We start from the raw sequence: 22,934 nt of genomic DNA on the forward strand, positions 1-22,934 counted from the left end.
TATAACATCCATGTACCTAAATAATCGCAGCTTCTCTTCTTTTTCATCCCTTGCAATAAATAGCCCAACTGACACGCCCCTCACTCCCCTAATAGTGTTAATATGTTATGCAAGTTAGTAAAATTATAATACATCAACAATAAATCACCTACAAATAGTACTATTCGCCAATGCAACAATACCTCGCTGATTTCCTAAATCTCATTTTTGTTTTGTTTTATCTGTAACATTTTGCTTCTCATTAGCATGGAGACTAAATATGAAGTGAAATATCCATTCACTTGCCATTCCTACTAAATCTGCCATGTTAAAAGGGATTTCCAGTGAGCCAGAAATGCAGTTCCATAAGTAGCAGAGTTGTAAATGGCCTGCATTTATATAGCACCTTATAACGGCAGCTATGATCTTCAAAGCACTTTAAAGTGTTTCTCATGTAACAGATCCTGGATCTTGGTGGATCCTTTAAATCTTTCATTAACCCTTCAATAAGTTTATGATACAGATTTCCGCTTAAAATAGCACCTTCAACAAACCTTAAACAAATTAAGAGAATGAGATCTACAGAAATCTTTAAATCTTTCTAAGAGTGACACTCACCTTTCTTCATGAACAGCCAGTAAGACAGAGGGAATATGGAAATGAGGATGAATGCATAAAAACCTCCAATGCTCTCCTCGGAGTTGCTCATTATGACCAGTGACTGCAGAGCCCACATAACCAACACAGGTGGGCAATGTTTGGCTTGTATTATGAAACAGCTGTATTTTGTGGTAGCACAATCGTGTATCTCTTTCTTTCCTGTGGGCGTGACATAATGTTTTTTCCCATGTACTGTGTGCATCTATACATGAACAAACATGCACCACCTGTTTTGATAAGGCATGTTTTTTTTCACCCTCAGGTTTCATGTACTAATGAAAAAGGTTAAAAAAAAAAGACACCTACTCTCAATTACCTATTCAGCAAGACTGAATGAGTCTCTCTATGTCTTTCATTTATGTCTAATATGTGCACTGACAGTGTGTTTTGTAAATTACCGCTGATATATTATTCTCGTTATGCCCCGTGGCAGCGCACAATGCATGTGGAACGGTGACAAAAGTCTGCAAGCACAGTGCACAGGCAACAAGTGCAGCAACAGAAAATGGCAACACAGCTGATTGAAAACACAGAGATAAGAATGTAGGAAATTTCCAATTTTCAACTCTCCATGCAAAAACAAAAGTACAAAACCAGTCTGGCGCGTGATGGTTAGAAATAAACAATGTATTATTTATACCATATCATATTGAATGCAGAATGAGTGACTTTTCAATTTCATAGTGCCGGCGAGCAGGTGCTGGATGGTGAGAAAACCTACTGGGAGAGAAGAAAGAGAATGGGAAAGAAGGTTGTGGGGGGAAGAAAGGTAGACTGTGAGAGAGGAAAGAGAATTACAAAATATTGCAAAAGTGTGCCTTACTACTGGAAAGTGTGGGTGTACTGTGAGCTCATGGACTGCAAGAGGGAATTCACAGCACAGAAACGTAAAATAATCAGCCACACACCTCCTCACTGGACGTTTTCAACAAAACAAGCGCAACTTCAAACATCGTCCACTAGAGGTCAGTGCAGATTAAAGTATTTATAGATATTTCAAAGCAAAGAAAGCACACATGCCCTCTTGCACATAAAATAAAACCTACAACACACTTGAATGTGTAACGAATGTTCTGGTAAGTGGATTTTATGTGCCCTTCAATGTCATTTACACACCCACTAACCAGAAAAAAGCATGAACAAGTTTTGAGTTGCTGCCAAATCATTAACATCGCCTCATTAGCTTAACCTTAAAGTCAGCCATGTGTACAACATTACAAATAGGAAGACCAACTGTTTTTCCTGTAAATAACTTAGACTCACAGCTTTAATCGACCATTTTAAAAATAAAAGCCCTGACCAGCAACAAAACGCAAAATAAATTCCTAATTACAGCAGGTTTAATACCTTCTCTGATATCTTCCCTGTTAAAAAGGTCGACTGCCAGTTGAATTCCTTGTTCATTACTTTGACTGACTCATACAGCCTAGGCAAGGACAAATATAATATAACCCATCTGGTGATATCTAAATGAATGTCTCATGGACAACAGGACAATAGGACAATGACAGCAAGCACGTGGAGCTGATGCCACGCTGAGTCAGCAGCTAATCAAAAGGCACAAAATGATCCAACCTGTACCAAAGGACAAACCTGCCTGTACTGCACACGCAAAGCCCTGCAAAGTCACAGAGGGGGGATAGCGCACTATTGATGACCACGGATAAAAATGCATTAAGCACAATCACATGCAAACACGGTGGATATTGAGAATCTTTACGCGCACATAGAGCATCTTTGTATACGAGTCAATACGTGCAACCGGTTGTTTACATCGGGAAATCACATATAATGTAGATAACAGAGGAGAGGGGACGAAAGGGAAGCAGAGGAAGCCATGATTGTCTCAGACAGCCAGGCCCAGTCAAATGCTCTATTGTGTTAAATCTGTCAACTGTCACCAAAGAGAACAAGCAAGAGAGAAATGGACTGACAGAGGGTGAGAGACATAAAGAGGGAGAGAGAAAGAAGCTGTCGTCATGGACACAACGCACAGCATCAATTCCCCAGGTCTGGGTTGAACATAAAGCCACACACAAACCGGCATACACACACACTTACAACCATCTATTTTCACCCTGCCCCACGTATCCCTTAAAAAGGACACAGACAGGCGTTCCAATTTTATCTCTTACATTGTGCCAGTGAATATAACACATATGGTAACACAGTCAGAAACATGTACACAATGCTGCTTGTGCTTCATCACACACAGCTTAGTTTGTGAACCACTGTCTCTCTGATATTACATTGTGGACCTGACAAACCATATTAACATGGCTGGGAAAGCTATGGCGAGCCATTAGCATTCTGCAGAGCAAACACACATACAAACTCACGCATGCAGACTGAGGGGTTATTTCAGAAAAGAGTTGAGCATGCCTTCCAGAGAGTAATTATTTCTAATCCTTTTTCCTGTTACTCTCCCATCCTTTGAGTAAATATACTTTACTACAGTTGTCTGAAGAGACGTCCAAATCCAGGCTAAATAAAACCTTGCAGTGTGATTGGTTATACTCCTAATCAGCCATTGTTTTCTAGATTTCTATGTTAATCTTGATCTCATTTATTTTCATGTGACCCGCTGTCTTCATAGTTAATTTGATGACAGTGCCCTAAAGTTTAAAAAGGCAGCTAAGTTACCCCGATTTTCAATATGTAAACATGCAGTTGTCATTTGTTCCACTACTGTATCTCCTTCAGTTACTGTAAAAGTCAGCTGATCATGGACTGTTGTGTAAACTAACAAGTACACAATGTAAGGCTGTTGAACTTGTGAGCTCAACCAGTGCAATTACATTTAAAATCATTTTCAAGTAACGGGATTGTTGTCAGTAACAGATTGTCCCAACCATTGGGCAAGTAAAAGAAATTCGATTTTTTTATGAGAAGGAAAAATCTGAATTCTTGAGACCAGCCACACATTATTGGGGTGAAAAGTAATAAAGTGCTTACTCCAAAACAAACCTCATGTTTCCTATTAAGCGTTACTTTTTCTAAGTCTGGTCATTGTGATATGATCATTTATACTCACATCTTCTGATCACTTTGCTAATGCTGGGGTTTAAAAATAGTCCTGTCATTAGAACAGAATAGAATAGAATGCCATTTATTGTCACTATACACATGTACAATGGGATACAGAGCATCTCCTGCTCAGTGCAGACATGAGGGAAAGAAAGGAGGGTGGTGAGGTGCATCGTTCTGTGGCACTATATACATATGAACGGTATTCAAAAATATCAAATGTACAAATATCGGGGAAGAAAATAGTGTTATATATTTACAGTGTGGATTTCAGTAGGCATCCAAAGACAGCACTGTCTCTCTAATCAGGCTTGAAGTGCAGAGGCACGTGTCAGAGTAAAATATGAGAGCTGATATTTGAAATGATAGAAGAAAGTAAGAAATGTGACATGGGCACAACAGTTAGCTGAACAGTCAGTCATTTTGTAAGTTTATTTAATAGAAAAAAATAATATTGTACTTATAAATATAAATAGATTAGTATGTAATTACATCTTCCAATAAATATATGCATTCTCATAAACATTTGTTTATGAGGGCACCAGTGTGTGAAAGCCACCTTGTTGCCACACAAGCTTGAACACAGCATTTTATTTATGTGGTTAGAGACCCGCCACACGTGTCTCATGCCAATAGATAGGAGGCGAGAACATTAGTAGGTGTTCTAGTGTCATGGAGGAAAATTTTAATTCATGTCTGCATCTTCTGTTTTTTAAATAACTTTTTTTTTTTTTTTTTACAGCTACTTTCATTAAAAACTTACTGGGAGGCCATTATCTGTCTTCAACCTTTAGTGGAAAATATATTAAACTCATTGGACTGCTGTAATGCTGCACTTAAAGTAAGAACAAACTTGCATGTAGGTGGAAAAAAATTGCAGAAAATGTAGTCTATTTGGCTATCACATTAATCAGTTAAGCATTTTAGAAATGCACACCTGGAAATTCTTCCGTGTACCACACAGCATAAAATGCAGCACTTCAGATGACTTGTGCTGGCACTGAATGAGACAAATGAGTTAACTCCAACTGAAAACCTTGAAATACACAGTGAGTAATCAAGTATTTCTCTTGACTATGAAAATAAGCTACAGAGAGGACACAGACACAGTCACCTGATAAACCCATGCTGCCCCTTTTCCCCAAAGGCAGGTAGGAGCACAGGTCATGATGCGATGCACATGGTGGAGTGGGCCACAACAGCTATAAATAACTCCGAGAAGAATCCGATTTGGAGAACCGGAGGTGGGAACTGATGAGATCACACATACCCATATGTGACGCGTGTGTGCGCGTGTAAACATGCAGCCGCACAAAAGGCCTGGATCAGAGGAAATGGAGATGGAGTCAGACTGACATCATGCAGACTCGCAGACAGATGAGCAGACAAAACAATGGAAAAGCAGCAGAACACAGAACAGGATCAGACTGAAAGCATCACTGTGACTGAGAGCAGGGAAGTGACACTGTGGTTACTACAGCTAATAAAAAACTGTAAAGGAGCTTACTGTAGTAATAAAACAAAGTATTACATTGATAAATTAAATCAGTCTTTATTGAACAATAATGTCCCTGTATTAACTGCAAATCAAAGTGGATTTGTACAAAGACAAGCTTACAGTTTTTTAAAAGTATACACTTCTGTATTTGAAGTGCATGAGTGAATTTGATAAGAGTACCATGTTTTCAAAAAGTTTGGACAGGGACATGTTTTCTACTGCATTGCATCACTTCTTTTATCGATGTCTGGAAACTGAGGAAACAGAGTGCTGTAGTCTTCAAAGTGAGACATCTTCCCATTTTTGTTGATACAGGATTTCATCCTTTGCCATATTTTTCATTATATAATGCTCCGCGTGTGACAGGTCTGACCTGAACTTAAGCTGGTGCAGCTGGTGCAGATTGTGCTTTCGCTGTGTCTTGCTGAAAATCAGAAAGGAATTCCTGAATAAGACATCACCTCAAAGACAGCATATCACTCCAAACTCTTTATATATTGTTCCACATTAATGGTAGAATTTCAATTTTTGATCATACTAAACACAACACAGTTTTGCAGGCTGGACACAGATGAGCGGTGGCTGTTTTAGATCTTGTCTTCATTTTTTTTTCTCTGCACTGCAGTTTTAACCCGTGTTGAACATATATATTTTATATAACTTTTTCCTTTCGCTACCTTTGCAGCATGTTTGCTTGTTCAACAACATTTTTTTTATTTTTGCCTCTGTCCAAACTTTTTGAAATGTGCAGGCACCAAAATGTTATTATTTCAAATGGAGCTTCTAATATCACCATAACTTATTTATTCACTAACCCTTTAAGGACATCGTGTGTTTACAGAGTAGTTTCCACAGTGACTAAACAAGTAAAAGGTATGTGGTTTGATCCTGGGAAGAGACACAAATATCTTTGGGGTTGTTCACTCAGAAAAGGAGTAGAGGAAGTGTTGCTAAGACATCCAACAGGTGCCCATCAGGCTCACTAGGAAAGAGGCCTCAGAGGCCGAGGCTCTCTGTTTAGGATAAAATCGTGTAACAAGTTTATTGTTGGACCAGTTCAGCAAACAAAACAGATCAACATGCATCAACCTCTTTGGGGTTGTGTCAGAAAGGGGATCCACCATATAAAAAGTCTTAAGACCCTTTAAGAATAAGCATTCGGAAGTGTCTTCTTTATATGTCTCTATGTAATAACACATGATGGGTTTTGCCTGCTTCCATATAACAATTATTTGAAGGAGTTTGGTTTTCACAGTGCTACTAAGCCTTAACAATGGAAGACAATCAAAGACCAAGAAGACATTTAGGAGGGAGAACTCGCAGTATTTTGTTTTATGATGAGATTAAAAGAAATGTGTAGTCTATGGTACTGCTGACCACTAAGGGTGTAAGAGTCCCAGACATGATTGGACTTAATAAATGAACCACTTTTCACTGTCTTCCTTTATTTGTACTGACAGAGCAAATACTGAACGTTGATCCACTGCAGTGAGATGCTAAAAATTACACTGGCGATTATTTCCAGCAGGAAAGTAAAAATAACAACAACAAAAAAGAACTTTCTGCAGTTTTTTTCCTTCATTCTTGAGCATCTGCGAGTGCAGCATGTGATCAGAAAAAAGTTATGTAAAGTTGTATCGGAGTATGTCCATGCCGAACCATGAAAATATCCAGCTATAAGACGACCACCTAGAAAGATGCAAATGCACAAAGATGAACCCATGCAGGGACACACCTACACACACAGGCTCAAACACACAGACACGCACGCACACACACACACACACACACAGAACTGACTGACAGACATCAAACTGATGCAGAGCTAAAAGATGACAGACAAGTGCCACTTGAGAAAATGACAGGCAAGTGAGACATTTACACTGATAGAGAGAAGAAGAGGGACACTGAGTACTGTCAGTCAAGAAGACTGGTGAGGAAGTCTCTTAGTGGGGTATGATATATTTATTTGTCTGTTAGTTATTTATAAAATGCTTTTTTAGTTTCATTTTCTACCTTTATTTGTCTAAAAGAGTCACAAATGCTTGAGGCTTTTTAAATTAACAAAAAAGTAACTCTTTAATCAATGTGGAAATCAAGACAGTGATATAACTCAATAAATCAACCATCAGTTTGTGATTGTTTTACACTAGTCAGACGAGGCTGGGGAGTAAACATGCATTACACTAAATGTTAATGTGCTCTGACATGCTGTGAAATTGATTATTATGGGCTGATGCTAGAACAAATTAATTTAAAAAGTCTAAGCACAGAGATGGAGAGAGCGAGAGAAACATGATGTTTGAAAGATTTGTGCACAAAAATATTTACAACTTTTAAGCTTGCGTATCACTTCACTCAAACACACTCTTATTGTCAAAATGAATCCTTTCCTATCTGCCCCACTTCAGTCAACATCCAGTTCTTTCTTCCCATCCATCCGCTCTCTCCTTCTCGGCCTCTTGCTCTCTCTCTCCCTGTCATATCGACTGGAGGTCAGCAGCACACTCTCTCAAGGTCGTATCTGTCTGAGACCGACCCTCCTCATGCCCGGATGGCTGAGTGGAAGCGACAGCTCTGTCCCAGCTGGGGTCCATCAGACTTTTAGTGCCTCTGACCACCAGTGTCCCTGGTGGATAGCCCTGAAGTGCACCCTTTGTCCTCAGCGGCTGCTGTCTATTACAGAAAGTGTCACACAGAGACAAAGGAGGGAAATAGAAGGTTGGCTAGAGGAGGGATAGAAGAAATCCAACTAAACATTCCTTTAAATGACTCAAAAACAAATTTAACATAACATAAAAGAAAGATGCATTTCAACTTTGAAATTCATCCTTACAGACTGAGCACCACCGACCCCACTCCTGCTTTACAGGTGAAAATAGAGCAACAGGACCACTAGTCTTTGATTTTAGTTATTTTCTGCTGTGTTTTACTTGCATCTATTTAAAAGAGTGAGTTAAACACAAAAAAATATTTTATTTTATGTGCTGGAATGTGCAGAAAATAGGTTTAAAATTTAAACAAATTTCTTCCAGTCAGAGAATGTTGCATATAATTTAATTTTTGCTTGATGCAAAAGATTAAAGCTAATAAAACAAGTTTTAAAAAGAGACTTTTCCATTTGATTACATTTTGTATGATGGATTATGCAGAAAAAGTAGAATTGGGCTGAAAGATCTATCGCTTTATCACCTATTCAGGTTGTAAATCGTGTTTTATAAAAGTAACTAAGTAACTAAGTAATTAATTACTTTTGAAAATAAATAATCGGTAAAGTAATGGGATTACTTTTTGGGGAACTAATCAGTAATTAGTTACTGATTACCTTTTTCAAGTAACTTGACCAACACTGCTTATTATTACTGGCATCACTTTCCAAGCTCACTGATGTGTGCACAAAGCTGTTATGGTGTCACCTCTTTGGTGGATGAGGTAAAGTTGTCATGTTTACTTATCTTTAAATTAAGTTTTTGGAGAGAATTTACATGATTTACAAAAATTAACAACTGATAATTTAAAAAAAAAAAGCAAAAGGCCAATTAATGTACCTGTGCTCAGATTCCCTTTGATTTATCTCGCTATATGTTACAATGAACATATTGGTTCTCTTAGATCTTGTATCACAACAGTTTTGTGATGTGTATTCATACTTTTTTCCAGGCATTTTATAATATTATTACTATTCGACAGGTTAATAGCAAACTTTGAAAACGTTCCTGGTTTTACTTAAATTTTACTTCAACAACAGGTTTCGCTAAAAATAAAAATACACAAAATTCTTCCCTTATTGATACTTTAATTATACTTTGTTCATGTGCATATTGAAGAAAGAATAACAAAAATGTTCAGGTGGATACTTCTGTACATACTACTATAATAATCTATTGGTTACTTGAGGTGCTCTTCTTTGTATGTTTGGCAAGCCTGCAGTGAAAGCATTCAACTTAACCTCAAGAAATAACGCTGTCCTAAAGGTAAAGAATCCAGCGTACATGTGCATGCAGCAGTGGGAGTGAAGCTGAGAGATCCCCGAGGCATTTAATAGCTATAGTTAGCTTAGATTTATCCACTGCTCTGATAGCTATAGTTAGCAGTAAATTTATCCACCTGCCAAGGGAAGTTGTCAACGAGGGGTGGGAAATACACTTTCATTGAGTTAGTTAGCCTTTAATGACTGAGGGACTGGCTGCAAAGAGCTGATTAGAAAATTAATTATTTATCAAAATACTCCTAAAAATTTCTCCTGAAAACTGAAAAAGTGAGAACAAGTCATTAAGGTGTAAATTAAATGATCTGAATTCCAAATCAGGCCTTCATGTATCAAGTCGTTATGTGTGAAGCCACATCTGTAGCTTTTCGCTTCATTTATTTACACTGTGTCTATTCATCAATTCATCAATCCCATGGGCAGCAGCAGAGTAACATGAAAAGTGTCCCTGCTTAATATTGGAACAGATAACTACTACTAAGCATCATTTAGACTTCATGTTTTTCTTTTTTTCTTGGAGAATAACTAACATTACTAAATAATGTAATGAGTTATTAATTTCCAATGTGAATATTTCCATTCACTTTAACACTGCGAGTTTTGAACTACTTCACCCTCTGCTGACCTCCCTTCTGTCCTGGCCAGCATGGCTGTTGACAAAAACAGCTGTTTTCTATTAAAAATAGGACAAATGGCCATACTGTGACCATACGTTCAGTCTAATTCTCTGTTAGCCTGTAAGCCTTTGTTACACTAAGCTCTGTGTTCAGTTCAGTGTATCATAGTGTCACAGTTAAATTTAAGCACTTTTTTTTAATTATTAATGTTCTCCAAAAGAGGGTATTTTCTGTTATTGCTGAGATTTAAGTGCAGTAAAGGGTGTCATGGGATTTCCCTGGGGGGTTACACTGAGGCTCAACAACACAATCTGTCACTCTATCATAAATACAAGCCAATGTACCTTTAAATGCTCATAAATCCACCGATCTAATCTCGATAAACAGCACTGACTTTCTATATGAGTGTGAAAATCATTTGACATAATGAGTTTCACTAAACTTCCAAAATGCTCATAGTTTTTGGGTATAGATGTAAAACAACGCTCCTCATATTAATGTCTGAAAATAAGACAGAAACTACTCTGCTCTGCATTAAAGTTCATTGCAAACTACACAGTCATGTATAATTGTTGTCATCATTTGACAGCCTACACCACGGGAAGACAGAAACCAGAGGAAACACAAGAGTTCGAAGGATAAGGGACACACTGAGGGACAAAAACACAATTTATACAAGATGTTTGGGTTGCCTAGAGATAATACAGACACAATTTTGTGCTGAGCAGGATTGGAAAAATACATTGAGGGAAGTAAATAAATACAAATGATCGATTCCTGTTTTCACTTGATTATAAGTGAGCATCTCTCAGTCCCATCCAAATATGCCGTCTATGTGACAAAATGTACTTTTGGTTCACAGAAGCATCTTAGCCATATTTGTGTAATGCAGAAACACATTTTGTTATGCGTCACTGAGCACAGTAGGGCCCCTGTGAGCTTGATATACATTCATAATGGATAATTTATTACAGTAATGTATGCCTCAGCCTATTAGCAACAAAATCTGTACATTCAACAAGTATCAAATACCACAGAACATAACTAAATGCAGCAACAGTGTAAGTGTTTATTACATTAAATAGCCATTAACGAGCCTAAAATAGCTTCAATGGCCATTAGCCATAAAGGCAAAAACTACTTTCTAATCTTGCTGCTCATACATGCCACCTCTGCCTCTCTCCACAGGAACTGGAACTGCTGCTGACTCCCACTTATCACTGGCTGTCTCTTTCTTTAACCACTTCTGCCAGTTTTTGAGCACTTTGTCATGTCACCACCTGAAGTGATTAGTTGCAGACCTACATCCAGGCTGTGATAGAAATTGGCACTGTTCGCAGACTTGCCATACTACCATCCTGTGCCATACTACTGATGAAGGTTTGGGGGTCATGGGCAGTGTGTCAAAGGCTGCCCTCTAGGAAAGCTGATCAATGCGTTGCCCGACACATAACTCCCTCCTTTGATGTCCGCTGACCTCCTAAGCCATCTCTTTCCTTCTTGCAGCCACATACATCCATCTTTTGTTGTTCTTTTTCTTTGACAAGCAGTGCAAAACCGAACGCATAAACTCTAGATGAAGAATGAATTATGAACATCTGAGAAGATGATTTAAAATACATTGTCGGTTCTGTTATTAAATAAAGTCAAGTTTTTTTTTATAAAAGAGGATTAAAAATGAAAAAGCCTTTTCCTACAGTTCCTCCTCTTTTTGCCTCCACACTGTATTGAATTTTCCTTTTCTCCTTTCTCCAACAGTTACTTCTAGTTAACCCCCCCTCACTCTCATCACCCCTCACTCAGACTGCTACTAATAGCGGTTTATTTTTAGCACATGTGAGGTGTGTGTGTGTGTATACACATGATGGATGAAGGTGATGTTTCACACCTTTCTCATGAGGGGGAAAAAGTGGTGGATGGGATGAGTGGAGGAGAGGTTGAGGGTGAGGCAAAAAGCGAGCTCGTGAGAGGACACATGCAGAGACAGCTCTTACTACACAAAAAGTGAAGGATTGAGGGAGACACGGCTAACACCTAAAATCCCCACTGGTGCAGCACACTGATCTACAAGAAGCTGAAGATCAACAGGCCACGCTGCACCAGATAATAGTCTTCCTCACAGAGATGAGGGATGACAGGAGCAGCCTTATGGACCGTACCGTCCAATTAAGAAACAGTGCATTAGCTTAGGGCAAAAACTGAAATTTAATCACATGTCAGTTCCTGCTTCTCATCTTTACGGTCAAATCTCAAGAGAAAGTTGCAGAGCTGATCAGAGGTGAGAAAACTCATAACCTACTCTGAATTATGCTGGGAGTGGATATCGAGGAGAGAAATGCAGATGGTACATCACCTGACAGGCAGAGCACTGACTTAATCAACGTTTGACGGAGCGAAATGTGAACAGCATGGAGCAGATTAGGGCTAAAACAGAGGGACGGGTGCCAGTAAAAACAAAGGATAAGGAAGCAAGCAACAGATACACAGAGGGATTATTCGGCATACACAGAGAGCACAAATAACTACAAACCAACTGTCGCTTTTCCTTTAATAACTTGATCTGGAATGCCACTGCATGTGCATATAATTGGCAGCACGTGTAAAACAGAAATGTAATTTTTAAATATAGCTACTCAAAAGGGAACTTTTTTTTCTGCACGTGTTTTGACCTTGAACTTCCACAAGGAGTTTATTTTTAGGCCACCGTTTAATCTCCTTCCTGAATCTGCAAGTCAGGAGGTGTCAACAGCAGACAGAAACAGAAGCGAATAATCAGCACAAGCAAGTGAGAATTTTCACGTCTGGCGACAAAACGAGCCTGATCTTAAAACGGGTGCGATTGCTGAGATGTGATAGAATATGTTCTTTCTTTTTTTACATTTCCTATTTACCCCTTATGATTTTTGTCGCTGTCTATCTTTCTTCCATCTCACTTTCTTACAGACCTTTTTTTTCCAGTCAAATGACAAAAACACTTCTCACACCATGCACAGCAGTGAGTAAAATAATAATACCCTAAATGAAGTGGGACAAAATCTTGGCAGGGTCTGGATGCATCTCTTTGTTTCTGCCCCACAAGTTATGTCTTCTGAGATCTGATGCTTAAGCACTACTTCCTGCCGCGTTTTCGTATTACCTATTATATGAGACACGACCATGCTCTGCTTGGCAGAGGGTCTCCTTCACCCCACAGTTAAGCACACAAACAAGGGACTTTAGCTTGGAGTAAGATATACTTGTAGTAATGAGCAATTCCCTTCCCACTGTGAGTGCCATTACCACACACTGTAATATGACTTAATGCTCTATATACACATAAATATAGCAACGCTAAACCCCCTAGAAGCATGTGTCATAATTTGCCATCATAGGGAGCCCATGGTGTTATTTATTATGTCTAAAAGTGACACACTGTGTCAATTTTTTATCAAAAGTCGGGGAAAGTGATGGACACGAGTGTAGCGACATTTTTCAAAGACAAGAGGGATGGTGTTAAACGTATAAGGTACAAATTCAAACCAAAAACTCGCATACTTCTCATCTAATCAGCATGCTGAGCAGTTATGACGCTTAAGCATTTAAGTGTTGACTACTGGCTATAGTGGCTGCAAACAAGTCAGCCCGTGCAACTGCATGCACATGGCCTGCTACCAGAATAACAGTATTATAGTTTTCATAATAAAATAAAGAATGCATTGAAATTCAGCACCATTGCATGCACACAAATACACATGAAGCAATGCCAAAGCTCACACCGAGCATATTTTATTCATAAGTGAAAGGTTGATAACAAAATCTCTTTGGTCATGGCCACAAGTGGGTTGCAAAGAGAATCAGCTTCAAGGTATGAGAGCTGAAAAACAGAGTGTAAAGAAACGTGTGTGTGTGTGTGTGTGTTTCTCTAGGCATGCATATTTATGCACGTTCTCTTGGCGTAGAACTATGCATGCCCCTGCAAGGAAAAAAAAGGCGGAAGTGGCACGTAGAGGAAGAAAATCAGACGTTATTAATTAGACAGTACAAAGTTGTAATGGCTTTTCAAGGAAGATTAACACCAAGTTTCATTTGGAAAAATGTCAGAGCTCCTAACAAATGACTCATACTCTGGAAAAGGAAATGAATGTGACTATTTCTTGGTCACATTCATTGCACAGGATGCACAGGAAGTCCTTGTGAAAGTCTCCTGTAGTAAGAAAGGTGCAGTGGTGGAGAATGCAGTGTATGACATTAATAAGTTACAGGAAACTGGTGTTTGCACGCGTATGATCTTGATCACCTTAAGAGAATTAATTTGCAGCAAGGTGAGGTATGTGTTGCTCCTCAGCGCACCAAACACATTAATCTTCAGACATGAAATATTGATTTAGGGCTGTTTATTACAACCTCAGGCAATTTACAAGTCAAAACATTGTGTTTGTGTACAGTTACTGTGGAGTAAAGCTGTTAGTGGGCAAGAAGTCATTTTTTAATTTGATGGGAACAAATTTGTTGTTTAGCTGAAACAGAACGACAATGCCTTCAGCTACAATTGAATGTATTCCTGTAAACAAGCTGAAAATACACTGATAACTAAGACAAAGTAGGTTGTTTAACAGTGTGATCAGTGAGCTATTGATCAGGCAATAGATCTGGACACAAGGCAATAGATCTAAAGAGTTTTTTTCTTATTTTAGAGAACACACAGCTATTGGTACAAATGACAAAATAAAAGCTTAAGGATTTTCTTCTTCACTCTAAATGGCCATCACACAGGGATTCGTCACTGTACACAGTATTTTCTTGTCATCTCTAGCTACTCACTACTTCTTCACAAACCAACACATTTGCCTTATTTTAGTATTCTACATCATATATTAATTTTACTAAACTGTACACCAAGCTGTAGTGAATACAACTCTCTGGTCTTTGCAGGTATTATGTGAAACAGTTGCACAGATCTAGAGGCTGGTAACCTCTGCACCCAAACCTCCTTGTGATTGTTTTAGTTGTAAGCAGATTGCCGTGGTCTCCTATAGGTTGCATGGAAGACACGGACTTATCTGGAAACACTAGCGATTTCCTCTTCAAGTTGAAGTGAAACAAAAAAGTGTAATGCCAAACTTTTGTAGGCCAATGGTCTCCCTTTCTGAGTTGCATCATACCATCCAGAGAGTAAATTTAACTAAATGATCTTGCATAAAAGTTAGATTTGCAGACAAGTCTTCCATGTAAATTAATGACAACCTACTAATGACCAAATCAATTTGCCTGTAGGTGTTTTGGTACCTACATGCATACCTCAACTTCTTGCTAGCAACTGCCAATCTCTCAATCAGCTGGTTGCAGAATATACAATTTTCCTTAGTAACTGGTGGTTATAGCAACTGGGGTCAGTAACTGGTCTCTAATCTTGAGCGAACTACTAGGAACCTCCAGAACTGTGCGTTCCTGTCATGTAATAAACACAATGACATTGTGTGGGTACTCCTTATCTTGAGACCTCCGGGGCTATCCTGTGGGACAACAAAAGGTGGGACAACACATTATCCAAAGCTGCACTTTGGATAATGTGGGTTGTATGGTGACACCTCTGTGGATTTGGCTTGTTGGAAAACATAATGTGAAATCTCAGTCACATAGTGATCCAGTTGAATTTGAAGGCCATCTCACGCCATCTTCTTGTCTATAAGAATCTTTAGGTTGCTGATAAACAGGGATGAGAATTAATAAGAACTTAGATTCCGATTCCATGATCAATGTCACTTATTGATTTGTTTCCTTTTTGACTCTCTTATGAATTCTCATTGGGTTCTCATAGGCTCTGCTCACCCCCATGTCTAAGCAGCATATCAAAGACATTACAATTATGCAAATTAACTGCATGCTGTGCGGTCAAATGTTTGTGCATGTTGGAGGTATTTCCCCACTTTACAAGAAAAAAATCATGTGAATGGGATTCCTTAATGTATGCATTTTTATTAGGTGGCGCAAACAGGTTAGATAGTATTTAAAACATTTTAATTTCACTAAACAACCCTTGTCCCACTATTTGATAAAGGAACACAAACAAAGCTCTGGGGAAGAAGAGGAGAAAAGGAAACACAGAAACACACGGACACATACACACACACTAGAATGGCCTTGTTTACCTTGGAGAAGCTAATGAAACAAGCTAATTAGTGGGAAACGTGGAGTTAAAATGGAGGGTGATTAAAAATGACTGTCATCACTAATGCATACACCAGCAAGGGCTAACAACCAGAGGTGTGGACTCGAGTCACATGACTTGGACTCGAGTCAGACTCGAGTCATTAATTTTATGACTTTAGACTTGACTTGAAAAAATGTTCTAAGACTTGTGACTTGACTTGGACTTTTACACCAATGACTTGGGACTTGAATTGGACTTGAACCGGTTTACTTGAAAAGACTTGATATTTTACCCCAAATATAAAATTTAACATGCATATTATATAGAGATTGAAAATGTGACGTCATTCACGGGTAGAACCGCAAAGGATTCTGGGAACTCGTGGCAAGCGGTACTAGCGCACGCAGGCTTTCAATTAAAATCAGTTACACAGCGATAAAAAGAAACACAAAAAATGGCAAGAAGCCGTTGTATTATTAACTGCAATAGCCGGTCGCATGACAGCCACGGGAAGCCGACGGGTAAAGAGATCGGTTGTTATCGGATTACGTCGTTGAAGAGAAATTGTTCGAGCCATGTTTCCGAAGTAACAAAGACGCGACGGATGGCCTGGATTGCAGCCATTCAAAGATCAAATATAACGTCCCAGAACACTCCAGCTCACAGGTTAGTCTGCTCCAAGCATTTACACGAAGGTCAGTGTTTTTTAGTAGTTAATGCGTCATTTTTCTTAACATAATTAGTGATATAGGTTACAAGCAAGTCTGGCGCTGAACAGAAATTGTCGCGCTATGCTCCTTTGTTTATTGTGCATAAACAGTGAATTGTCCTGACACAATATTGCGTTTCGCTTCTGTTATTATGGTACACTGACAAAAACATATACGTTTATTCACAGGATAAAACAGGTTTTTTGTATCACTAATTGCCCAGTACGATTACAGCATACAATATTGTTGTCACTGCTACATTTCTGTGATGCTACCAGAAATTATTTCCACTGCTAATTAATTACCGTTGAGCTCAAAGGTCCTATTAATAAACGGTTAAGGAATGTGTATTTATGACGACAATTTGTGAGGCTGGTAAACTTATGATACGTACTGTTGTGATATTTTGATACTACGGTTAGCATTTACAGGATATTGTTTTGTAGTAATATTATACAGGAGAACTGTTACTCAATAAGGCCCATTTACTAGTTGTTTTTCTCTTTCTCTCTGACCCATGTATTGATGTGTAAGACTCACAGGCTGGTACCCCAAGGTCGAAAATACCACAGAGACGAGACCACTTCCTTACTCCCATCCTCCCTTCCTTATGATTTAGAAAAGAGCTTGTTAAAGGCCAGGTGGTTCGTTTCAGAATTCACTAATGAAAGAACTCTGTATTCTATGTCTAGGAGTGTATTTTGCTGGGATGATCATAAATTGTAGCTGAACTGATAAACTACACAAAGGATACTTCTTTGCTCACAAGGCAGGAAGACGTTTCCTTATTTGTTCTGTACCGGTTTGAACTGAGAACCTGCTGACACACGAACCTTTTTTTCCTCTATATAAGCTGTTATGTACTAAATAAACCTTTGAGTCGATTTGGGAAGGCAACCTGAAGCAGTCTGTGTTTCCTTGTTCTCCCAAGCTACTCCCGACGTCGTAACTAACCCAGCTGAGCGGCATACCTGAGTGTTACTTTGAATAATTAGGAATCTTATAAGGAAAGGACAAAACTCTGCTTATCGGTGCTCACGCCTTGGAGGGAAACCGGGACGGAGATTTTCTCTTCACGTACGACGGTCTTTACTTTCTACACGGTGCATTTCAAGGTCCTGCACCCATCCGTCGGTAAACTGTACCTGGACTTGTTGCAGTGACCTGAAGTTACTAAACTTCATGAGTGTATGCACTCACTCCAAGAACCGTATGATTATAAATATGCATATAAATATGCTACGATGAGATAGCTGACTTCATCTAACTAGCAAATGTTGTCCAGGCTACGTTGGTGATACAGTTTTTTTTAATGTGTATGATATTTTTGTCATGCGATTTTAAAGCCGGTCCTACAACCGCATCCAAGAATAACATGCAGCTTATCTCAGAACTGTCGGTGAAAATTATTCTTGGAGCTAGGTTTAATTGAGCTGCATTTTAAAGAGGTGCAATTTCACAATTTGTGTATATTTTCTAAGTTCACTATTTTGTCATGTGTTGAGAAAAACACAGATTTTAAAATTACATGGTCTAATATTTACATTTAGCATATAACTGCAACATTATTTTTTCGGTTTTTTTTTTTTTTTTAAAGACTGGAAAGGACTTGAAATTCAAAGTTTCAGACTTGTGACTTGACTCGGACTTTTACACCAGTGACTTGAGACTCGACTCTGACTTGCCTGACATTACTTGAGACTTGACTTGAGACTTGAGGATAAAGACTTGAGACTTACTTGAGACTTGCAAAACAATGACTTGGTCCCACCTCTGCTAACAACACACAATCAGCATCCTGACCCTTGTGTAGGCCTGTGGTTGAAGAGGCGCAGGACTGTGATTAATTGACAGAACTAATTATAGACACATGAGTCTTTTCAGAAACATGCTGTGTGCTACCAGTAAGGGTATGAGCACGTAAAAAAATTAAAGTTTTTTCATACATGGTCCAGCAAACTTATTCACTGAGGTGGAATAAAAACACCTATTAACCAGGGGCTTTCTTAATGTCATCAGTCCTTTTCTGCATAAGTTAAATCGCTGCTAGGTTCATACACAGTTTGATGGCAGTGCAAAATCTGTCTCTCCATGCCTGACTTAAATGGCGTGTCCCTCAGCACCTTGGCACAGCCAAAAATGCTACAATGCCCAAATACCAAACTATGAATGGCCTTGATGAAATCCCAATGTAGCACAGCCATTATACAGTTCAGCCCTTTCTGGCTCCCACTGCAATGAAGCAGACATCTCTCTTTTTCTCTCTCTCTCTCCCCCATTGGAACAGACACGCAGGAGCCAGTAGTCATGGTAACTCCATTCTGAGTAAACTTAAGGATGTGTATGCACACGCACGCACGCACGCACACACACACACACACACACACACACACACACACACACCAATTTTAATAAATACTTCATAGATGGGAGCGAATGTGCTTTGATGCTGCAGTAGCTAGTTAGCTGGTTAAATAGTTAGTAGCTTATTTTGCCAGCAGACTGTCAAACTGCATTATTTCCTAAAGTTGCTCTGTTTCTGTTTGTGCCTGTTTCAGGGTGCATGCACCAAACACATGTCTATGTCCGGACAAGGTATGAATATCAATGAGTACAATTATTCCAACCTTTTCATAACAAGGATGTATATGGAAAAAAATAGGCACTTAAACGAGATTTGTTTCATTCCTTCAAACATTGTCACACCACTCTGCAAAGCCCTAGTGAGTCTATGAGGGTAGTGTATGAGTCTGATTATCTGTTTACACATGGGAAGGGAATGTGGGTATGGGCTTGGAATGGTTACCACTTTTGCTGCTTGAGCCCATGATGGCTTTGTTTTTCTGACCATTGCCCCTAAATTGTATTTTGGTCCATGTAGTAATTTCATTTTTTATAAACTCTGGTGGTAGTCTCCTTTAACGTTCCGTCTTATGAGTTTAATTTTAGCAACAAAAAGTGAATGTTTGTGCATGACTGCTGGAACAATACAAAGTTTGATGTAGTGCCTGTGCTGTAGTGCTTTGTTGCTAATTACTTTAATTACTTTAGTAGTGACTTTTTTTTCTTGTCGTCAACACATCCCAAGAAAACATCAAAATCACCAACGTGTTAGTCCATCTGTCATTGCTTTTCTAGTTCCCAGCAATCTCTGTGCCATTTATCCCCAAGCTTGTTTGTGCAAACTCAAAGGCGCAAACAGTATAATTAACGGCCACTACAGAAACTTTTACTATAATATTTGGGCCTCCAGCTGAGGACGTCAAGCAGACAACCAAGTAACAACCAGGTAACATTGCAGACACTGGCACAAGCTTTTTTTTTCTGATGATGTAATCTTTTGCATAGACATTTATACAGCAATTATTAAACCTCAGAGTGTTTATTGGGAAGCATCCCTCAAAATCTTTATCAGCACAAATATTTGTGCTGATAGTGTCATTTCCAGCAGAGTGTTTTTGTTGTGATGAACACACACTCACACATGGGTTACAACATGTGCATTTATATGTCTGCGCTTTCTCCACGCATGATAAGCGGCTGCATTCAGATCACGAACATGAAGCTCTGCAGTTGTCAAAGTCTGAAGAGATAACGAGGAGAAAAAGCAGAGGTGGAGATGAGCAACCCTGATGTCAAATTAGCATTCACACACTGCTCTATTGACAAGGTCATCTAAACACAGCTTTACCTCCACCCTCAGGATCAACTGCTGGGATTCAATAGAACCACCCTACTCTGTTGTGTTTTCCCCAAGGCAATGTGAGCTGCTGCTCAATATCACTCGCGAGAAAAAAAGGAAAATGGGTGTAAAGCTTAGCGGCAGGCTGTCAATAGGCAACATTATAAAGGGTGATTTCTGGAAAGGACACTCTTTAGCCAGCACTAAGCCCAGGAGGACAAAGAGTACGTGGATGCTAAAGAAATAGGACCTTCTCAGTATGACGAAAAGAACTTGACTGCGCTTACATAATTTTATTCTAATCTCGCTCCTCAAATTAGCATTGTAAAGTTCTGTGTAACTGTGCAGAGGAAGCTAGAGAGGGAAGGAGGATGGGGATGGGTTAGCTGAGAGGTGGATGAAGGGCTGGGTAAAAGGCTGTGTGTGTCTTTCTTCCACTAAGAGTTTCTCAATAGAGGTGGAATGCCACATGCTTCCAGAGAGCAATCTGTTTGACTGCTAGAGAGCGAACAGGAGGAGACAGAAGGACAGAACTGTGAAGGCAGGACAGAGGGAAGCAGGGATTGAAAAAGCAGATTGAAAGAAGGGAAGAGTGAGTTCATTCAAAGCCAGCAGCTTTCTAATTCTCGCTGTGAATTCATTATTGATTCTATTATTATGTGTTTGAATTGAACAAGCTTAAACAATGTATGCTCACAGGACCATATATACAGTACACATCATTGCAGACCCACATTCAAACCCTGCAGGTTCACTGACATGCTTTTAGATAGTCATGTTTAGGATTTATGCCACTGAGGAGTGCATTTACTCTTTTGTAAAAAAAAAAACCTGAGCCACACACAGAGACTAGTGACCTATTTGCAAAGATCTCAAAACACACATCAGCACCTCTGCTATAAACACAGCAAACTTTAACTTTAGACCATCTCCACCTGGCCCAGCAGACCCAGCAGCGAACCTCTGGGTGTGGAAGTGGAAGTTTTTGGATGCCTACCTTGGGTGAGCGTTCCCATGAGGAAGCGATAGAAATAGCGAGCCACCTTGGTGAGCTGCCTCTTGCACCTTTTCCTGCACTGGCTCATCTTGGTGCAGCTGAGGAGGTGGAGGTGATGATAGTGATGGTAGTATTAGTCGACTTGTCTGCCAGGGGAAACGAGCTCTCAAAGTAGGAGGGGAGGCACAGAGCACTGTGAGTGAGTGTGTGTTTAGGTGTGTGTGTTCGTGGAAGTCTGACTGCCGCTGCTTCTCTTCTCCTCCTCCTCCTCCTCACTCACCGCTTCTCTTTCCTCTCTCTGTGTTGTCTTCTCCCCTTTCTCTTCCTCTGCGTTCTTCTCTCCACCTGTAGGGCGCTGTCAATCAGCCGGCAGCACTCTGTCTCCTCCCCCTCACGTTCTGAGAAGCCCTTTTCTGGCCTCTCATTGGTTGGGAACAGAGTGTGGCGAAAAATTACGGACCAGCGCACATGTGAGAGAGTGTGTGTGTGTGTGTGTTTTTCTCTGTGTGTGTGAGAGAGGAGTATACTATAAGGAGGCCGGCTTGACTGGCAGGTGGTGGTGCTTTTTTTCTATCTGCTTTCGCCACACATCTTATTGATGCTATTTATTCCCATGCATCTCCAGTCATGAAACATGAAAAGACAGCCTGGGAGAGCGTGTGTACATCTGTGTTTGAGCCGCTATGAGGTTGAGTAAAGCGACAGAGAAAACTAAGCAAACTCATTAATTAGCATCGCACGTCACTATCTGCTTGCCTGCTCATTAATGATATTCGTAACAGTGAGAGGTAAGTGAAGAGGGTAGGAGCAAAAGGGAAAAAGTAAAGTTACATGAAGAGACAGGTAGGGAGGTGGAGAGGGGGCAAATAGGGGAATGCATTAATAATATCTTCACTCCCTTCTCAGCATGGTGCAATTTTAAAAGAGTGGAAAAGCTTGACGAAGTAGAAAGAGGCTTTTTGGACAAACACCAGCCCTCACCAGCAGTCGATGAAAGGATTATTATCTGCCGGCAGAGAAGGAGGAGAAGTGGGGAAGAGAGAGGAGGAGCTTTTAAATCCTGCGGGATTGAGAAAAGAAATGTATTTATGTAAAGCCTTTCTGTCTTCATCCTTATCATTCTGGCTTCCCTCTTGCAGAGTTGCTCAACAGGGAAACACACTCAACTCGTTTTCCCCAGTGTCACATATTTATTGTTTTGCCCTCTACAACTCCCACATTAGCCTGCTAAACTGCTGCCAATCCACCTTTATCCCCTCACTTTCCCTGATGCTGAATTAAGAGTGATTACAGTTACCTCAGCAACCCCAGACTCCTTGGATGTCTGTTTGTTCTTCAGGTCAGAAGAAGAAAAATAGAGAAGAAAATCAATCAAATGTCAGGCAGATGCTTCCTCTAAATGCCTGTGTCTTTTTCTGTCGGCTCTGTGATCTTGTCCTCATTTAAAAGTCAAAGAGAGAGGTCAAAGTATAGAGTACAGGTGAGCATTTGACAGTGAGAGTCTAGAGCAGCTCTGGCAAATAGTGACATAACCACGTAGTGCAGAAGGACCTGTTTCCCAGATTCTGAGAAAATGGATTTAAAAACATGTGGGAGAGCAGATGGAAAAGACTTTAAAAAGGTTTTTTGGACTCAGTATTAAATGG

General features: G+C 39.6%; 1 protein-coding gene across 2 annotated transcripts in view; it reads right to left on the minus strand.

The window, feature by feature from the left end:
• The window catches only part of LOC146695529 (A-type potassium channel modulatory protein KCNIP2), a 126,894-nt gene that overhangs the window by 32,603 nt on the left and 71,357 nt on the right, over window positions 1-22,934 (minus strand). Inside the window, exon 1 of one of the 2 annotated variants that reach the window (XM_085477756.1) lies at window positions 21,289-21,623. The exons of the other annotated variant lie outside the window; for it this stretch is intronic. Within the exon in view, the coding sequence (XP_085333882.1) occupies window positions 21,289-21,376 (88 nt within the window). The 5' untranslated portion in view covers window positions 21,377-21,623. Of the gene's footprint in view, window positions 1-21,288; window positions 21,624-22,934 lie in introns of those variants that run through there. 2 annotated transcript variants of the gene reach the window in all.

The sequence above is a fragment of the Copadichromis virginalis genome, linkage group LG13, assembly GCF_057382275.1.
Source record: "Copadichromis virginalis isolate Kocher_CV1m ecotype Utaka linkage group LG13, C_Virginalis_male_GT1.1, whole genome shotgun sequence".
Classification (NCBI taxonomy): Eukaryota; Metazoa; Chordata; class Actinopteri; order Cichliformes; family Cichlidae; genus Copadichromis; species Copadichromis virginalis.